Source organism: Poecilia mexicana, unplaced genomic scaffold (assembly GCF_051168715.1).
Source record: "Poecilia mexicana isolate PSO_F unplaced genomic scaffold, ASM5116871v1 scaffold_23, whole genome shotgun sequence".
Lineage (NCBI taxonomy): Eukaryota > Metazoa > Chordata > Actinopteri > Cyprinodontiformes > Poeciliidae > Poecilia > Poecilia mexicana.
In genome coordinates this window covers 20,340,921-20,362,081 of record NW_028263392.1, presented here as the reverse complement: position 1 = coordinate 20,362,081, position 21,161 = coordinate 20,340,921, and the positions used below count along the sequence as shown (strand labels likewise).

Here is a 21,161-nt window from a genome sequence, read left to right as displayed (position 1 = left end):
GCCTCCTGCTGCTGCAACACCTTTTTTATCATCAGGCCAGTTCTGGGGTTCAAGATGCCAACCTCCGTCCGTCTCTCTCAAAGTTTCCCTTTTTTAGTTCACAGTGTCAGCATTAGGGAAAGATAGGCTAGATTATTGATTTGACTTATTTGATTATTTCTGCTACTGATTTACTGACCCTTGCAAAATTGCCTTACAATAAAATACTTAGCATTAAGAAAATCTAAAAGATGTTGTGGACATTCAGTTAATGAGTCACCTTAAAGTTCTTTGATGGTTGTAAAATAGCTATGAAGTTTGATTCTGGGAGGAGAAGGTGGAAAATGTTTTATAGGTTGCTTTTAGCCAAAACTAAAACAACACCCTTGGGACTCGCTGAGTCACTAAAACCAACCTGGTTCAGTAACAAGTTGTAAGAAAGAGAAAGAGCGACCGTTAACAGGTGTGCTCTGTGAAACTAGCTGATTCTGGGCTGCTCTATCTGGCTAGTTCACAGGGTGAAAAAGGGTGGGACATCTGGATGGAGGTCGTTAGAAACCAGGCTAGTCTTTCTTGCGTCCAGCTTAAACAGAATGTCCTCTATATTCTCATCTGTAGTAATACTCCGGAGTTAGAGGCTTCTAGGACCCGTTAGACGGAGAGCTGGGAGCAACATCTCCCTCCTCTCAGAAGAGGAAGTAGAGAGAGAGAGAGAAGGGGGGTGTGTGCAACAACAAACATCAAACAGCGTTTTTGCCCCTCGGTCTTCAGGTTGTCAACATGAATGTTGAAATCACCGACAATTATTAAACAATCATAATCAATGCATATCAGAGATAGAAGATCATTCAAGTCCATAAAGAAATTTTCCTCATATGTTGGAGTTTTGCATAAAGTTAGTGTCAAAGTTCGTTTGTGGCCTTTTACCTCAATTCCAAGATACTCAAAAGACATAAAATGACCCAGAGAGATTTTACTACAGTTCATGGTATTAATTATTGAAGCCACGCCTCCTCCTGTTTGTGTTTTCTATTCTCACTTAAAAAATTGTATGTAGGAGGCGCTGATTCAATTAGTACGATTGCTTCATTATTGTCATTCAGCCATGTTTCTGTCAGGAATAAAACATCAATATTATGTTCAGTGATGAAATCATTAATTAATAGAGCTTTAGCACAGAGAGATCTGGTGTTTAAAAGAGCCAGTTTAAGTGACTTGGGGGCTGAAAGTTCTTCCATCTGAGGTTTGAATTAAGACCACTGTATTTTGTATTTCTGGTTTTTTGTAACTTTTCTTGTAGTGATCTGGACAGGTAATGTCCTGTTTTGCGGTGCCAGGGGACCAGACACATTCTGGAGGAAGACAGGTGTAAAGGTAATGTCTGGACCCCGGTCTCAGAGCGCTGGATCCTCAGAGGCAGGTGGCTTAGATGAAGTGAGGTCTGCTATGTTAGCGCTAAGGAGAGTCGAGCCGAGGCGAACCTGTTGATCCATTCCATCCGTAAATTTGAGAAACTCTGGTCTGGAAGACATTTCTTCAAAGGTATCGTATAGGAGCAGAGAGGGAGGGGGGAAGGAGGAGGACAACCAGTCGCTCTGTCTCGATGTTTTATCAGCTTGTTTTGGAATAGTTTGCTCCTATTTCCATCCTAGTCAGACATCCTTGAGCCTCTTCTTCTGAAGCGATGGTCACATTGTTGTTCTTGTTGATAAAATGAAAAATGTTTGCAGTGAGCAGTTTTATCCCATGTTTGTTCAGACTGCGTCCTCCTCTTCCTAGAGGTGAAAGCACTGCCAGTAGATCCAGAGGTTATCGATGAAGGTCACTGAGCTGGCAGAGCTTTAATCAGCCATTTGTTTATCATGCCCAGCCTGGAATGTTTTTCGTCTCCCCAATGAGGTGATGGATTCGGACCAATGAGAAATAACTTCATTTTTAATTTTCCCATAGTGTTCAGAAGAATATTAAAGTCCTTTTTCAGGATCTCCGATTTTTGCTTTGCCAGATTGTTGGCTCCAATATGCACAACTAAAGTCTCCATGTTTGGCTGATCAGTGGTTAGAGAGAGTCAATCAGACACAGTGTCACCAGGAAAAGAAATCACTCGTTTTCTTGGCATTGCAAAGATGACTGACTCCATTTACTGCCTCATCTCCAACAATAAGCACTTTTGGCATACCTTTCGTTTTCCTGGTGGTCATTTTGCTGAACACTCCATGGGGCCCTAAGCCTCCATGGGGCCCCAGCCTCCATGGGGCCCTAAGCCTCCATGGGGCCCTAAGCCAAATGTGGTTTTGGGCCCCTCTAGTTCTGTGGACCGGCTGCAGTCAGCAGTCTGATCATCAGGTCTTTCACACACCTGCTATAAGCTGATTGCATCTCTGGCTGTTTGTATTATATACATGTATAATATAGGACACATTTATTGGCCAACTGGTTTATCCACCAGTTGATTTCTGGGAGCCGATTTCCTTAATTTTGGGGCATCGTGATTGGCTGAAACTTACATGTGAAGCTGATCTTATCCCCTGATCTTCATCAGCAAAGGTTATAACTCAGCCTCTGTCCTCTTCTGCTCTGCAGTGAGAGGTTTGACTGACAGACCACCAGGTCTGAACCTTTACAGTTAATATTCACCCACTGTGGAAACTCAGTGACTTTCTTGCTACATTTAGCAACATTTCAGACAAAAAACTTCATATCAGCCAAAACCAAAATCAGCAGCTCAGGCTTTTTAAAGATCGGTAACCAGGGATCGGCCAGAAAACTGCAGTCGGTGCAGCTCTACACACATTCATGACCTTCTCTGATTAAATTCATTTATCTAAAGCGTAACTCCAACAGCTAAAAATGTCATTTATACCAGGTGAGTCTTTCTCCCCTGAGAATCTGGACCGGTACCGGTACTGGACTGATTCTGAGCCTTCAGATGATGTCAACAGAAGTTACACTTAACTTAGAAAAATAATGTTTGTTTTAGCCACAAAAAGCTTCTGCTCAGCAGCAAACAGCAAATCCCAGCTACAGCATAGAGCAGCTCATCCATGTAGCCTGACGTAGAAACATTTAGCTAGACGATGTCAGACAGTCAGAAGTTTTAATTATTGTTATCAAACCTTATCAAACTCGGCGTTTTGAAGCCAAAACTACCTCAGAAATATACAGAGCTGAGAATCACCTCATTTAAAGTTAAACTCAGTTTCACACAGAGAGCCTAGCATAAATGTCTGGCTGTGGAACTGGACCGGTCCAGGTCGCTATCAGGCTAATTTCTGTTAGCAGCTTTGCTAATCTTTACATCACCAAGGCTCATTAAAACAAACCTTTATCTGGGCTTTTTTCTGTTCTTCCTCCTTCTTCTCTCCCTCCCTGAAGGATGAGTCCTTTTCTGAGACATTGTTTCGCTAACTTAGCTTCTGACCGGAGCTTTGGACGTTTGGATCCTCGTTGCAGCTCATGGTACCGGCGACGCTGCGGTACCTACCGCGGCCACCAGGGGCCCCAAGAGCAATTTAGTTTTTTTATTTCTATCAATAAAATAATAATTTCTACATATATTATCAAATATATATTATTGCAAAAACAAATCACTTCATGGTGAAATTGTGTGTTTTTGATATTATAATGACAAAGAAATTATTACTAAAAAGAAAATCAGCTCCACTGAGGGGCCCCTTAGTGGCTCTGGGTGGATGTGTTGGTTTTCCCTCATTGTTGATGTTTGAAGGTGAGGTTTTCACTCAGAAGCTCAGGCTGAAGTGCAGAAAATCTGTTTTTCAGTGGGATTCCCACAGAGTCAGAATGTTTTGAGGCTTGGGCTGGTCGCTTTGTCCTTGGTAGCGGGGTCGGTGGAGCCGTTTTGGTTCCAGCTGCTTGTTTGCTATTCTTTGGCGGAGCAGGTGGTGAAGTTGAAGGTGGGTTTCGGCTCAGAGCCGGCCATGCCGATTCATCCAGGTGAGGGATTTCTCCCTGTTAGTCGTCTCATGGGATCTGCAGTGTGAGAATTTTGTTTCGGCTTGGTGCCCTGAGCGATCCAGGGTGAGCTGCTTGGTGCAGGGTGTACAACCTCTCCGCTGATTTGAGGAAGAATTGTTTCATTTCCACAGGTAGCGTTGATCTCAAAGTTCACCTCCAGCCGTTGAATCTTCATTTCTATAGACTGAAGTTGTTGTATAATACTGCTAATGTCTGTAGGGTTGAACGGAGGCTTTTCGTCCTGGTTCAAATTGGAGGTGAGGTAAAAATAAAAGTAAGAAAATCCCCCAGTCCTTAGGTTTGAAGTAATCCAGTTATGATGTTGATCATTTAAATATAACTATAAAAACGGTGACTTTAAAAATAATTCACAGGCAAAGTTATCAGTAAGGAGAGAGAGAGCAGGATGAGCTGCTCCTCCTTCAGCTGCCAGAGCTAACAGGTGTTGGTCAACCAGCAACTTCTCCAAGGTGGATTCATCCCACGGTCAGCATCAGGTCAGTTAGCCTGCCACTCTCTGCAACAATCACTTCCAGTTTGCAGCCCTGCTAGTGTAGCATGCTAATCTGTTAGCATAGCATACTAGTCTGCTAGTCTATTAGCACAGCATGCTAGTCTGAGCATTCTCATTCCCATGTTTCCTGATCTGCCAGCTGAACAGCAGAAATCCTTCTATCAAAAATCCAATAACTTCAACGCCGTCAACCAGCAGCTCGTCAGCCAACGGCTCTGACGGCCCGGCTGTAACGGCCTGGTCCTGTTTGGCCCGGTTCAGAACAGAACCGGGCCAAACAGGATCCATGGGTTTTTGTCACTCTCTGAATTTCTGAAACGTGAGAAACTTTTGAAGTTCTGATATTGGAAGTTGGACATTCAGAACCCAGAGTCAGGTTCTGAACGAGTTCAGACCAGGTCAGAACATTTCAGGCTAACCAGACCGGTTCTGACCTCCAGATGAGACACTGCTGACCCTCAACTCTGCGTCGGGTCTCAGCAGCCGTCCACGCTGACTTCTTGTCACCTCCAGAGACGCCATGGCTTCGTCCAGGGAGGACAGCTGGACGACCGGGAGCTCAAACTCGGACTCATAATATGCCACCATGCCGTCCGGCTGGCCGTCCCCTTCACTGGAGACACGGAGGGACACGGTCAGCAGGGATGATTAAAGGAGTGTGTCCCTCCACCATGAACAGAACCTTCAGGAACATGACGTGTCGCTGAGTGGGACGTGTCGGGGACTGACCTGAAGGCCTGCACCGTGGAGTCTTTGTAGAACTTGGCCAGCACCGAGTTCTGGCTGTAGATCTGCTGGAGCTGGAAGACAGAGGACCATGAGACAGGAAACATTTCCCATGATGCTCTGGGGCAGCCGCCTCACCTGCGCCCTGACCTCCTGGGCCAGGCTACTGAAGCTGCCGCTGCCGCGTTCCTCCAGGTCGGCCTGAAAGGAGCGGCCGGCGATTCCCATGGAGCCTACATAGACCTTCGTCACTCGGACATCTCGGCGCACTGTGGACAGCAGGACAGACGTTACCCACTTTGGTCTGGTCCGGTGACGGTGTTGGTCCAGTGACAGTGTTGGCGCGGTGACAGTGTTGGTGTGGTGACGGTGACAGTGTTGGTGCGGTGACGGTGTTGGTGTGATGACGGTGACGGTGCTGGCGCGGTGACGGTGTTGGTCCGGTGACGGTGCTGGCGTGGTGACAGTGTTGGTGCGGTGACGGTGTTGGTGTGATGACGGTGACAGTGTTGGTGCGGTGACGGTGTTGGTGCTTTGACGTGTTGGTGTGATGACGGTGACAGTGTTGGTGCGGTGACGGTGTTGGTGTGATGACGGTGACGGTGTTGGTGCGGTGACAGTGTTGGTGCAGTGACAGTGTTGGTGCGGTGACAGTGTTGGTGCAGTGACAGTGTTGGTGTGATGACGGTGACGGTGTTGGTGCGGTGACAGTGTTGGTGTGATGACGGTGACGGTGTTGGTGCGGTGACAGTGTTGGTGTGATGACGGTGACGGTGTTGGTGCGGTGACAGTGTTGGTGCGGTGACGGTGACGGTGTTGGTGCGGTGACAGTGTTGGTGCGGTGACAGTGTTGGTGTGATGACGGTGACAGTGTTGGTGTGATGACGGTGACGGTGTTGGTGCGGTGACAGTGTTGGTGCGGTGACAGTGTTGGTGTGATGACGGTGACGGTGTTGGTGCGGTGACAGTGTTGGTGCGGTGACAGTGTTGGTGTGATGACGGTGACAGTGTTGGTGCGGTGACGGTGTTGGTGTGTTGGTGCGGTGACGGTGTTGGTGTGATGACGGTGACAGTGTTGGTGCGGTGACGGTGTTGGTGTGATGACGGTGACGGTGTTGGTGCGGTGACGGTGTTGGTGTGTTGGTGCGGTGACGGTGTTGGTGTGATGACGGTGACAGTGTTGGTGTGATGACGGTGACGGTGTTGGTGCGGTGACAGTGTTGGTGCGGTGACAGTGTTGGTGTGATGACGGTGACAGTGTTGGTGCGGTGACGGTGTTGGTGTGTTGGTGCGGTGACGGTGTTGGTGTGATGACAGTGACGGTGTTGGTGCGGTGACAGTGTTGGTGTGATGACAGTGACGGTGTTGGTGCGGTGACAGTGTTGGTGTGATGACGGTGACGGTGTTGGTGCTTTGACGTGTTGGTGTGATGACGGTGACAGTGTTGGTGCGGTGACGGTGACGGTGTTGGTGCGGTGACAGTGTTGGTGTGATGACAGTGACGGTGTTGGTGCGGTGACAGTGTTGGTGTGATGACAGTGACGGTGTTGGTGCGGTGACAGTGTTGGTGTGATGACGGTGACGGTGTTGGTGCTTTGACGTGTTGGTGTGATGACGGTGACAGTGTTGGTGCGGTGACGGTGTTGGTGTGGTGACGGTGTTGGTGTGGTGACGGTGTTGGTGTGGTGACAGTGTTGGTGCGGTGACGGTGTTGGTGTGGTGACAGTGTTGGTGCGGTGACGGTGTTGGTGCGGTGACGGTGTTGGTGTGGTGACGGTGTTGGTGTGGTGACGGTGTTGGTGTGGTGACGGTGTTGGTGCGGTGACGGTGTTGGTGTGGTGACAGTGTTGGTGTGGTGACGGTGACAGTGTTGGTGCGGTGACAGTGTTGGTGCGGTGACGGTGACAGTGTTGGTGTGGTGACGGTGACAGTGTTGGTGCGGTGACGGTGTTGGTGTGGTGACAGTGTTGGTGCGGTGACGGTGACAGTGTTGGTGTGGTGACGGTGTCTTCCTCTTCCTCTTCTGCATGCTGTGATTCCTGTGATTCCTGAGTTTGGTTTGTCTCGCTGCGTCTGGCTCTTTAAAGGGTTTTGGTTTGCTGTGTTTGGAGGATGCCTCCCCCTAGTGGTCCCTCCTGCCGGTAACATCAGTTACTGCAGTTTCTTCTGTTTTTTTATTTGATTTTCTTTCTTTAAGAACTGATTTTAAAAAGAACATTTAAAAGAATTTAATAAATAGTTTTGTAAAATTTGAAACTGTCTCAGATGTCTCAATTTCCTGCATAATTGAACCTGTGTGCCTTAAACAGAAGGTAAAATTCCCAGGTGGAGTTGTTGAGCAACTTATTAATTGGGTCTGAAAACTGAAATTGCATAAGATTCCTGAGTTTCATCTGGTGTTGCCACATGACGATAACAGCCTTCAGTCCCTGGCATCACCTCTGTACCACCGACAGAGAAAAGGAGATGTGAGCTCGGCGGCTGGGCTGATGCAGTTTATAATCAGCCTACAGTTAACTCTCACTTTGTGAATAACATTAGAGTTGCTACCTGTAACTCTCCTGGCTCCCTGGCTGGGCTGCCAGTTTTGGCGGGACTGAATCGCTGCCAACAAAAAAGTCAACTTCATCTCCAAGACGACGAACAAAAGATGCGTCCAGTTTTATCTTTTCCTTGCTCTCTTTTTTCCATCCTTCTCACTTTGCTGCTCCATGGAGCTCCACTCCTGTCATCTTAGTCCGTAAAAATGTTCTAGCTAGTTTGCCGTCTGTTGCCAAGAGACTGATGATGATGTTGGTGACAAACTTTACCCAGAATGCACTTGGAGACAATAAGGACGATCCTCTTGTAATTTTGTATGTCATAAAGTTTAATTGTAGGGGTAAATATAAACCCAGTCATGTATCACAACATTTTATTCAATATTTTACACCCACTAAGTCACTAAAATCAGTCGGTCTGGTAAAGTTTTTAGCCACCATGAGTGAACAATGACTGGGGCAGCTGCTATATAACCTACTGGGGCAACACATTTTATAATCCTGCACACACCGAGCTCAGCAGCAGCGGATCCCTGACGTCATATTCTGCCTCCCATCCGGGGCCCCCCAGGCCCGGGGACACCTGAGTGAAGTGGCTCCCCACCTTCTTCAAATCAGACAAAATGGGTGTCAAACGTTGGTGCAGCAAAAATTTTAGTTTGTGCTGCCATCATTCTAAAGATATTAATAAAAATGCTTCTAGAGGTCATCAAAGGTCAATGAACATCAGTTCATGCTGGATCTGTGAATATCATTTGAAATTAAGTGCTAACCTACGAACATGAATAATTTAATTTTAACATTGATGAAATTCACTTGGAACAGTATGGAGTGAAAATGGTCTCAAAATGTAAAAATGGATTTGTAAACCTTAAAAATAAAATAAACCTCCAAAGCCTATAAATGTTGAAAAAGTACACACAAATCAATTTGTGTGTGTGTACAAAACTGCATTTACACACAACTATTTCTGAGACTCATTTCACGCTTCCGGAAGCTTCCAGATTTGTGTGTAGATGGTGCGTTTACATGCTAATAAAAGCTGGGACATCTGAGTTTTGCTCTGAGTCTAGTGTTTTTATCCTCTGACGTTTCTCACTGTGCCGAAGTGCCAAATACTTTAGTTCGGTGGAAAACGGTAGATCTCAGCACTTCCTTATAATATCCTAAAATTATTTATAGACATATTGTGCGTTTTGAACGGTACAGGAGACTAAGTGGTCTGAAAAAGGACCACTAGGTGGCGGAATGGTTCGCTGGCCGGAAAAATAGCCAGGCAAACCCAGAAGAGACGGAGCGTCCCGGTGGTCTGTCCTCTGAAGTAAGTAGGAGCTAAACCTGCAGGCTTTGCCCTCCTATTATAATGAGACATGGAGTAATTATAAATGATTTCAGGTTATGTTTTATATGTCTGGTATTTTGATACTCTGCCCTCCTCATGTTTCTGTTAGGATTAGGTTAGGGTTATCGATGAGTCCTGGTTCTTAACCTGGGTTCGATCGAACCCAGGTTAAGAACCACTGCACTAGAGCAAAACATGTGCTGGCCATCTAGTCAGCTGTTTCCAGCTCAATTTCATGACAGTCATCATCAGCACTTATTTTCACGACTTCAAATCAGTGCACAAACTGTTTAGAAAAGAACTGATGTTCCCTGACCTTTGGTGACCTCTAGAAACATTTCTATATAAGGGTTGCACCAATTAGTCGATTCTTTTCTCTGCAATGACTTTTTTCTGGACCAGTCGACTAGTCGCAATCACATGACAAAACTGATTTTTCCAAGAAAAAGAAATAAGATGAACTAGGTGAGTTCGTCAGAAAGCTCAAATTGTACAAAAATGTAAAAAATTTACCAAAGAGAAGCTGAAAATTTCAGCATAGGCTACCGCAGTAGGGGCGTTGCATGGCGCAATGTTTAGCGCGGTGCAGTGGTTAGCGCGCTGCAATGGTTAGCGCGCTGCAATGGTTAGCGCGCCACAATGGTTAGCGCTCCGCAATGGTTAGCGCTCCGCAATGGTTAGCGCGCCGCAGTGGTTAGCGCGCCACAGAGGTTAGCGCGCCGCAATGGTTAGCGCGGTGCAGTGGTTAGCGCGCCGCAGTGGTTAGCGCTCCGCAATGGTTAGCGCGCCGCAGTGGTTAGCGCGCCGCAATGGTTAGCGCGGTGCAGTGGTTAGCGTGCCGCAGTGGTTAGCGCCTTTAGACCGGGTTATCTGGAGTCCGACTCCCGTCCTCTGTTCACTGGGCCCAGGCCTCTCCCCCCCCCTTACAGTTGGATTACTTTCAAATAAACTAGTGCCGAAAAAATCCTTAAAAAATAAATATATATATATATATATATATATAAATAAAAAGACTGCTGCTGTGCGACAATGCGGCATGATGTTGGGCTTTTTCACCCTGCATCTGTAAAGACTTAGTAAAAGCAGAAGACGGGGAACAGGGGCGGGGCTTTAGGGGGATCTGGGGGGCCAGCGGCCCCCAGCACATGAGTGAAGTTGGCCCCCCCACCCTTATTGGCCCTCTGTCAGTCGGCCAATCAGAGCAGAGGCCCGACCCGTTCACAGGAAGTGACTCACAGTGGAAGTGCCACACCAGCAGTCCGGTCAGCAGAGCCAAGGCGCCGGCGGCGACCAGCAGGCCGAGTCCGGCCCACAGCCGCCGTCTGCGCCCCGGGTTCTTCTCCACGTCCCTCGAGTCCGGCGCCTGCAGGAACTGCTCACTGACATCCAAGTCCTGCAAGGACAGAGGACACGTTAGATCCTGAGGGAGGAACTAGGGAGCTGAGCTGACCTCTGACCTCTGACAGAGTTTGAGGTTAGCACCTGATCATCGCCTGACAAGTCACTGATCCACCACAGATCAACAAGTCGTGAACAGAACCATGACTCAGCAGAGTCTCAGCCGACCAATCAGAGCCCTGGATCCATCAGAACCACCAGACCCATCAGCAGGGGCGGAGCCAGAGGGGGCCCCTGACATCTGATTGGCCCCCCTAACAACTCCAGGTTTATTCCTATAGAGTGTTTGGAATCAGCGTAAGCCATGCTAATATGCAAAGAAGGAAAACAATACTAAAATATGTAAAGAACATGTATAGAACTGCATAAAGGCCATGTGATAAATGGATTTATATCAGCCTCCATAAAACCAAGCTGATACTGATCTGCTGCGCTGCGGTTCAACCCAGAGGCTCAACACCCCTCCAAACCAGGCGATGGTAAAACACCAAGAAGTTATTTACTGATTGTCCACAAAAACAGACAGAAAAACAGCAGAAGAAGGGAGAGGGGGCGACAATGTTTGTATTTTGAGCAGAGGTTGTGCTACACTTTTTCTTTTTACAAATTATTTAATTGCATTTTATTTCCATTCTTTAATCATCAGCTGAACATTTAACTTTTTCTCTGCAGCGAGAACGTTTTTAAATCAAGTAACATTGATTTGAACAATTGAACAGCACCGTGAACAATTGAACGGATCAGAATTTGGTAAAACTGATGGTTTCCTGACTCACTCCCCTCGGCGGGAGAAAAACCCCGCAGAGGCGGATCAGCTGCTGGACGCTCCAGAGCCTCTGGTCCGTTAAAGGGTCAGAGTATCCAGTGATTCTCTGACAGAAATTGTTCTTATATTGATTGATAATGAGCTCCACGATGTTCTCTGTGCGTAAAGCTGAAACTGTCTGAGCACCACATGTCCCGCTGCGCGTCATCAGTCTGGATAGAAACCAGCAGATGCTGAGGGTGAGGAGATCCGACATATTACTTCAGTTAAGTTTTTATTGGTTTCGGTTTTAGACCACCATCATTTGGCGTTTGTCATCTAATGTGTGATTAATTGGAGAGTAACGGTGGAGCTGCGTGCGCATTTACTGCGCTTTCATTTCTTTCCTTCCTCAACAGTCAGCAGCTGCTGCTCCTCTACTTAAACTACAATATGTAGATCGACACAACATAACAGTGCTTCCTCTATAGGCTTTAGGGTAGGCTAACCTACGGATCAAAATTCTAGTGAAAAATGCATCTTTATATTTGATAAAGCATTTGAAGACTAAGCCATGTGTTCTGCTCCATGTGGTTTGTTAAAACAACCAGGAGAAGAGCCAGCCTGTCTAAATACACATTTGTCTTCAAAAGGTCCTGTGTGAAATACCAGCTTGTTTAATTGGTACCGGTATCAGCGAGTACCTACAGATCAGCAGAAGAAAGACTTGATCTTGATTGTTTTAAAATGTATAGTGAAGTGTTCACAGAATAGCTTTAACTATCCAACAATATTATTCAAAAAACAGACTGTTATTCAATTTATTCTATACACATCAGTGACGTGTGGTCAGAGGAGGCAAGTGAGGCAGAGTCTGACTGGCTTGGCACCTCATAAAAAAAATTCCCCTCTCACCCTCCGTGGGTGGTCTCTTTCATCCTCTGAGCTCGGGTCCTCTACCAGAGGCCTGGGAGCTTGAGGGTTCTGCGCAGTATCTTGGCTGTGCCTAGAACTGCACATTTCTGGACTGAGATGTCTGATGTTGTTCCTGGGATCTGTTTGAGCCACTGCTCCAGTTTGGGGGTGACTGCCCCGAGGGCCCCGATGACCACAGGCACCACTGTGGTCTTCACCTTCCAGGCCTTCTCCAGTTCCTCTCTGAGGCCCTGGTATTTCTCCAGTTTCTCCTTTTTCCTGATGTTGTGGTCACTTGGTATTGCTACATCCACCACAACGGCTTTCCTCTGTTCTTTATCCACCACCACAATGTCCGGTTGGTTCTCCATTACCATCTTGTCTGTCTGGATCTGGAAGTCCCACAGGATCTTAGCTCGGTCATTCTCCACCACCTTTGGGGGTGTTCCCCATTTTGACCTCGGGGCTTCCAGTCCATATTCTGCACAGATGTTCCTGTACACTATGCCCGCCACTTGGTTATGTCGTTCCATGTACGCTTTCCCTGCCAGCATCTTGCACCCTGCTGTTATGTGCTGGACTGTCTCAGAGGCCTCCTTGCACAACCTACACCTTGGGTCTTGTCTGGTGTGGTAGATCTGAGCTTCTATTGCTCTGGTGTTTAGGGCCTGTTCCTGGGCGGCCAGGATGAGGGCCTCCGTGCTGTCCTTGAGTCCAGCTTTCTCCAGCCATTGGTAGGATTTCCTGATATCAGCCACTTCAGTTATTTGTCGGTGGTACATCCCATGTAGGGGCTTGTCTTCCCATGATGGTTCCTCCAGCACCTCGTCCTCTGTTCCCCATTGCCTGAGACATTCGCTGAGCACATCGTCCGTTGAGGCTTTGTCCTTGATGTATTTATGGATCTTAGATGTTTCATCCTGGACAGTGGCTCTCACACTCACTAGTCCTCTGCCTCCTTCCTTACGGCTTGTGTACAGTCTCAGGGTGCTGGATTTGGGGTGGAACCCTCCATGCATGGTTAGTAGCTTCCGAGTCTTAACGTCCGTGGCCTTCATCTCTTCCATTGGCCAGCTAATTATTCCGGCAGGGTATCTGATTACTGGTAAGGCATAGCTGTTTATTGCACGGATCTTGTTCTTGCCATTGAGCTGGCTTCTCAGGACTTGCCTTATTCGTTGGAGGTATTTGGCTGTGGCTCCTTTCCTTGTGAACTCATCGAGGTTGCCATTTGCTTGTGGTATTCCCAGGTACTTGTAGCTGTGCTCTATGTCTGCTATCGTTCCCTCTGGGAGTGAGACCCCTTCTGTGCGGACGACCTTCCCTCTCTTTGTAACCATCCGGCCACACTTCTCTAGTCCGAATGACATCCCAATGTCAGTGCTGTAGATCCTGGTGGTGTGGATCAGTGAGTCGATGTCTCGCTCGCTCTTGGCGTACAGCTTGATGTCATCCATGTAGAGGAGGTGACTGATTGTGGCCCCATTCTTAAGTCGGTATCCGTAGCCAGTCTTGTTGATGATTTGGCTGAGGGGGTTCAGGCCTATGCAGAACAGCAGTGGGGACAGAGCATCTCCTTGGTATATGCCACATTTGATGGACATTTGTGCAAGTGGTTTGCAGTTGGCTTCAAGGGTGGTTTTCCACAGCCCCATCGAGTTTGCAATGAAGGCTCTTAGAGTCCTATTGATGTTGTACATCTCTAAGCATTCAATGATCCAGGTATGCGGCATTGAGTCATAGGCTTTCTTGTAATCAATCTAAGCGGTGCACAGGTTGGTATGTCGGGTTTTGCAGTCTCGGGCGACTGTGTGGTCTACAAGGAGTTGGTGTTTGGCTCCTCTGCTATTTATGCTGATGCCCTTCTGTGCTGTGCTCATATATTTATCCATGTGCCGGCTTATCTTAGCCGCTATGATACCTGACATGAGCTTCCATGTTGTAGAGAGACAGGTTATTGGCCGATAGTTGGATGGGACTGAACCCTTTGAGGGATCCTTCTGGATCAGGATTGTGTGCCCTTCAGTTAACCATTCAGGGTGAGTCCCATTTTGTAGCAGCTGGCTACAAAATGGGACATGAGCTGCCAGTCGCTCATGGAGGGCAGTGAGTTTCTTCAGCCAGTAGGCCTGGTTCATGTCAGGTCCTGGTGCTGTCCAGTTTTTCATACCCGAGACTCTTTCTTGGACATCTGCCACAGTGATGGTTACCAGGGCTTGTTCAGGGAGGTTGCTGTGGTCCTCTTGTAGAGAGGTTAGCCACTGTGCATTGCTGTTGTGGGACGCCTCTCTTTCCCATATGCCTTTCCAGTATTGTTCAGTCTCCAGCTTTGGTGGGTCTGCTCTGTTGTTATTACCCTGCCATTGAGAGTACACTTTAGCTGGTTGGGTGGAGAAGAGCCGGTTAATCCTCCTGGCTTTATTCTCTCTTGTGTATCTCTTTAGGCGGCTGGCCAAGGCTTGGAGTCTTTGTTTGGCAGTTTCGAGTGCTTCAGGTATGGGCATCTGGCTGTACTTCTTAGGTACTGATCTTTTCATTGCACCCCTTAGGAGCTCTGACAGTTGGCTCACTTCCCTCCTTGTTATCTTGATCTTAGCCTCTAACCGTCTTTTCCATGATGGATATTGGGTCTCATGGTTGCTCTTATAGCCGAGCATTTCAAGGATCACTGATGCTGAGTTGTATATCAGCTCATTGGTTTCCGTTATGGTGTTGGTAGGGATTGTTCTCAATGCTGCATTCACATCTTCAATGAGACTTTCTGATGGTACTTCACTCAGCTGCTGTAGTTGGCGTCGGGGTTGTCTGGTGTTCATTCAGGGCCATGATTCTCTCTCAGGTCAGTTGCTGCCTCATTGAGCTCAGATGGTTTGTTCATGCTGGGGCTACATACCCAGTCTCTGGGCGGGTAGTTGTAGTTAACTCCCCCCTGTCCTGACATCCAGGCTCCTCCCCCTTGCTGTAGCATTTGTGTTGTATCTCGTCAATCTCAAGTTGTGATAGCAGTTGCCGATTGCGGATGTTGGAACACTGAGCTACTAGTTGTTTAGCAGTCAATGTAGACTGGGGATGTCGAACTAACCATTTTTCCCTCATTCTTTGCATGTAGCCCCTCTGTATGTATGTATGTATATATATATATATATATATATATATATATATATATATATATATATATATATATATATATGCCGAATATGGACTGGAAGCCCCGAGGTAAAAGTGGGGAACACCCCCAAAGGTGGTGGAGAATGACCGAGCTAAGATCCTGTGGGACTTCCAGATCCAGACAGACAAGATGGTAATGGAGAACCAACCGGACATTGTGGTGGTGGACAAAGAACAGAGGAAAGCCGTTGTGGTGGATGTAGCAATACCAAGTGACCACAACATCAGGAAAAAGGAGAAACTGGAGAAATACCAGGGCCTCAGAGAGGAACTGGAGAAGGCCTGGAAGGTGAAGACCACAGTGGTGCCTGTGGTCATCGGGGCCCTCGGGGCAGTCACCCCCAAACTGGAGCAGTGGCTCAAACAGATCCCAGGAACAACATCAGACATCTCAGTCCAGAAATGTGCAGTTCTAGGCACAGCCAAGATACTGGAGGAAACCTCAAGCTCCCAGGCCTCTGGTAGAGGACCCGAGCTCAGAGGATGAAAGAGACCACCCACGGAGGGTGAGAAGGGAAATTTTATATATATATATATATATATATATATATATATATATATATATATATATATATATATATATATATATATATATATATATATATATATATATATATCTCATGGTGTACAGGAACATCTGTGCCGAATATGGACTGGAAGCCCCGAGGTCAAAGTGGGGAACACCCCCAAAGGTGGTGGAGAATGACCGAGCCAAGATCCTGTGGGACTTCCAGATCCAAACAGACAAGATGGTAATGGCGAACCAACCGGACATTGTGGTGGTGGATAAAGAACAGAGGAAAGCCGTTGTGGTGGATGTAGCAATACCAAGTGACCACAACATCAGGAAAAAGGAGCATGAGAAACTGGAGAAATACCAGGGCCTCAGAGAGGAACTGGAGAAGGCCTGGAAGGTGAAGACCACAGTGGTGCCTGTGGTCATAGGGGCCCTTGGGGCAGTCACCCCCAAACTGGAGCAGTGGCTCAAACAGATCCCAGGAACAACATCAGACATCTCAGTCCAGAAATGTGCAGTTCTAGGCACAGCCAAGATACTGCGCAGAACCCTCAAGCTCCCAGGCCTCTGGTAGAGGACCCGAGCTCAGAGGATGAAAGAGACCACCCGCGGAGGGTGAGAAGGGAATTTTTTTTTTTATATATATATATATATATATATATATAGAGAGAGAGAGAGAGAGAGAGAGAGAGAGAGAGAGAGAGAGAAAGAGAGAGAGAGAGAGAGAGACAGAGAGAGAGAGGACTAGTGAGTGTGAGAGCCACTGTCCAGGATGAAACATCCAAGATCCATAAATACATCAAGGACAAAGCCTCAACGGACGATGTGCTCAGCGAATGCCTCAGGCAATGGGGAACAGAGGACGAGGTGCTGGAGGAACCATCATGGGAGGACAAGCCCCTACATGGGATGTACCACCGACAAATAACTGAAGTGGCTGATATCAGGAAATCCTACCAATGGCTGGTAGGTCACCAAAAGAGAGACTGGTGACCTATCCAGGTGACCCCGCCTCTTGCCTGAAATGTTGGCTGGAGAGGCAGCAGCATATAGGGGTAAAACTATTCTAAGGGCCCCTGACTGACAGGGGACTATTTGTTCATAGAAATAAAAAATAAAAAAATTTGGCCCTGTCAATTACACAATTAATCACATTGTGTTTTTAGCAGTAAAAATGTAATGTTCCCACTTCCAGACCAAAAAGCACACATCCATATTTGCCCTGAACCCCCTGGATCTGGATGAAATGGTTCATTCCTGCTTAGCGCTTGATGCTGACGCTGTTCAGCAGCAGTCAGTACAAAACAAGAACTGTGGCAGTTACTATGCTGCTAAGAAAAAATATAAAATCAGGTTTAAAAGATTAATAAATAGGGAGAGAGAGAGAGAAAAAAAAGAGAGAGAGAGAGAGAGAGAGAGACAGAGAGAGAGAGCGAGAAAGGCAAGAGTGTTAATTTACATCCCAGTTTTTCTCCAAGAGGTGAGTAGACTGAGATTATCAACCATTTAGCATAATTAGCTACAGACTGATTACCTCCATTTCACTATGAATCAATGAATTAACCCCCGGAACCACCAGAACCATCAGAACCACCAGAACCATCAGAACCACTGGAACCACCAGAACCACTGGAACCACCGGAACCATCGGAACCACCAGAACCATCAGAACCACTGGAACCATCAGAACCACCGGAACCATCAGAACCACCGGAACCATCAGAACCACCAGAACCATCAGAACCACCGGAACCATCAGAACCACCAGAACCATCAGAACCCCCGGAACCACCAGAACCACCAGAACCATCAGAACCATCAGAACCACTGGAACCACCAGAACCACTGGAACCACCGGAACCACTGGAACCACCGGAACCACTGGAACCATCGGAACCACCAGAACCATCAGAACCACTGGAACCATCAGAACCACCGGAACCATCAGAACCACCGGAACCACCGGAACCACTGGAACCACCGGAACCACTGGAACCACTGGAACCACCGGAACCACCGGAACCATCGGAACCACAGGAACCACCGGAACCACCGGAACCATCAGAACCATCGGAACCACCGGAACCACTGGAACCACCAGAACCACTGGAACCATCAGAACCACCGGAACCATCGGAACCATCAGAACCACCGGAACCATCAGAACCACGAACATGACTGGTTTTTCATGTTTCTTTCTGGACTGTAAAACTTTTCTATTTCTTACTCTGAGGTTCCTTCAGTTCTGGTTCTGGTTCTGGAGAGGTTCCCAGTCTGACCCGTTCTGCTGTTGTATTGTTCCAGTCTACTGACACACCCAGCTGCTACCACCCTTGGTGACTCACGGCCCCACCCGGACCGACCCGGTCCAACCGGTTGAATGTTTCCTGACACACCAAGACTGAGAGCAGAACCATCCACATAAATGTTCTGGTTCTGGTTCTGTTCAGGAACAGCCTCCACATTTTTTCAGAACTTCTCACAATCAGTCCAGAAATCCAGAGTTTGGGTCGGATAGCAGGTCCAGCTGGTTCTGAACCAACAGTACCAGCAGAACCGATGATCAGTTCCACAATGGTGCTCCTCTACTCTCAGATTCTCTAACAGGAAGTGAAGTCAGACCTGAACAGGAAGTGGCGACCCAGCAGAACCTCTGAGCAGAACTTTCAGAGTTCTGGTTCTGCTGCTAGGAGGAACCACGGTGCTGCTCGGATCAGAACTGGCTGAGGTTTAAATCAGCTCAGGAAGTTCTAACAGAACCTGAGGGGTTGGACTTTCTGCTTCTCATCAGAACCAGCAGAGCAGACATGAACATCTGATCAGAACCAGAGATCTCAAACTGGTCTTACTGGATCTTCAGCCTGGAATCTAAACCATCATGGGTTCTGCTCGAACCCAGATGCTGACCCGGTTCTGCTCGAACCCAGACGCTGACCCGGTTCGGACGCGACAGGAAGCAGCGGCTTCCATCTCAGATGAAGCTGTGACGTCATGAAAGGTAACAGGTGTCGGACTCACCCGAGTTGGACTGAACTTCTGTCCAGAATACAGCGGGTCCATCACCCCTCGGTTCCGATTCTGACGGCCCGGTTCTTTCGTCAAACTTTGCTGAGGTTCGTCAGTCCTGCCGGTCAAACGGTTCCGCTCACATAGCGGCGGCGGCGGCGGAGCTGAAAGGGGGGAGACCCTTTGAATCACCAGAACTTAAGAGTTCTGACCCAGAGAGTTGGTTCTGTTCGACTGGGTTCAGGAGCTGGGTTCGGAACCTGAGGGAAAGTAACTGAGAGCAAAGAGCAGCAGGGGGCGGAGCCTGCTGGACACACCTGAGCTCCCAGCAGCCTCTGCGGGAGACCCGCTTGCTGTTGTTCCTGACCTGTTCCGGTCCAGTGGTTCCGTTCAGAGACACGGAGCAGGTTCGGACTCAGAGAACGACCGGAACCGCTGCTGTGGATCCAGAAAAAATAGCTCAAATAGGAGAACCGGAATCGGTACCGGTCCGAATTTCATCTGGAAAACATGTGAGCTGCATCATCATCATCATCATCATCATCATCATGGTTCAGCTGCTGATTCTCTTGACCCGGTTCTGATTCTAGTGGAAATTCTCCGGTTCTGATGGTTCTGATGATTCTGGTTCTGATGGTTCTGGTGGTTCTGGTTCTGGTTCTGATGGTTCTGATGGTACTGGTTCTGATGGTTCTGGTGGTTCTGGTTCTGGTGGTTCTGGTTCTGATGGTTCTGGTGGTTCTGGTTCTGGTGGTTCTGGGTCTGATGGTTCTGGTTCTGATGGTTCTGGTTCTGATGGTTCTGGTGGTTCTGGTGGTTCTGGGTCTGATGGTTCTGGTTCTGAGCAGCTCTCAGAGTTTATGGAGGAAAAAATGCTGGAAACCTCAGAAAATATCAAAAGTTAAAGTTTTAAATATTTATTGTCTTCAATGTTTATGTAGATATTTTGTCCAAAAATGTAAAAACTTCCAGCAGATCAAAGCGAAAGTGAATAAAGTCAAACAGGTTCTATGGAGCTCCACTAAGACCAAAAGTCAAAAATGCTGTTTGTTCTTTTTCTTTCTTCCGTAGTTGCAGGTAAAGCTGGATGCTGATTGGCTGCCTGGACTGATGACTGGTATACAAGTAACACTCAAAACCCAAACTGAAATTAATTAATTAAGTGAATCACTAGACAAAAACTTATTCTAAATAACTAAAGTTAAACAAAAACTTTACTTATAAATCAACCAGAAAATAATCACATAAAAATAAACTAAATAATCTAAATTCTAAGATTTAACTGAAAATAGAGAAACAGCTCCTACAGTTTCCATTGTTTGTTATTGCTGGTCATGATGGGATGGATGCTGCATGTTGCTAGGCAACAGGAGGACAATCTGAGAAGATTTTTCATCCAGGATGAAAACAAATTTCAAATGTTCTATGAAATATGAGAAACATGACTTTATTTCCTCATAACTTTATTAAATGTTTTTTAAAATCAGCAACTTTAAAATAACACTAAAAGTAGAAAACATGAATGATTAATTATCATGAATCCAGTTTCTTTCCTTCCTCTGGATGAATTATGGAGGATCAATAAACCTCATCAGAGTCCGGGATACGGCAAGCCGTTTAGCATAAAATCTGTTTCCTCTGACTACCTGTGATTTTATTCCAGATGTTTAAAAATGAGTTTTGATGAGACAAAGCTGCAGTTTGATTCACATTAACTGTAATTTAACAAATATTTAATTTATATTCTAACTAGTAAGAAGAAGAATTCAAGATTTCTGAAATGACGTAATTAGATTCAACATCCAGCGGTCAGTCATAGTTTCAGTTCAACACATAAAGAACACTGGGCCTTTATGACTCGTTACATTTATGAAGGAAGATATGGCGGACAAGCTCCCAAAGAGGTCCCGACTGTAAGTTCATTTATGAAGTAAACTACTAATAAATGTCTGAAATATCAGCTTGAAGTATGAAGAAAACCAACAAGTTTATGACACCTGCAGTCAAGTCTCCGCATTCTAAAACCTCCGATGGTGATCACGACTATGCGGTGCCAGTAGAGTCTGCAGCAGCTAACGGGAGAGGGAAGCCGGTACCCCGACCGGCACTCCTGAAAAAATACACAAGGAAAAAGAACAAAAGCTACGTCCCAGGAAGAAATGAGCACTGAGGCTATTTGAGCGCTATAAGTTCCTTAGGACAGAAAGTAGTTGACAATGCAAATGAAGCAGCACCGTGCTAGGCTAGCAGCTATTGCTAAGTCGGTTCAGCTCAACTCAGAGGAACTAAAAGAAAGCAAAAAGAAAATAGAACTGGAAAAACAAGTGGATACACTC

General features: G+C 46.9%; 1 protein-coding gene across 2 annotated transcripts in view; it reads right to left on the bottom strand.

Moving 5' to 3' along the window:
• The window catches only part of LOC106907691 (suppressor of tumorigenicity 14 protein-like), a 43,779-nt gene extending 24,655 nt beyond the window's left edge, over positions 1-19,124 (bottom strand). The window contains exons 1-5 of one of the 2 annotated variants that reach the window (XM_088003026.1): positions 18,838-19,124; positions 10,313-10,469; positions 5,333-5,463; positions 5,198-5,268; positions 4,903-5,081 (exon numbers count right to left, since the gene is read on the bottom strand). In XM_088003026.1, coding sequence (XP_087859152.1) covers positions 4,903-5,081; positions 5,198-5,268; positions 5,333-5,463; positions 10,313-10,469; positions 18,838-18,879 — 580 coding nt within the window. In that variant the 5' untranslated portion in view covers positions 18,880-19,124. The remainder of the gene's footprint in view (positions 1-4,902; positions 5,082-5,197; positions 5,269-5,332; positions 5,464-10,312; positions 10,470-18,837) is intronic. The other variant, XM_088003027.1, reaches the window with a different exon arrangement.
• Between the last annotated feature and the right edge of the window lie 2,037 nt (positions 19,125-21,161).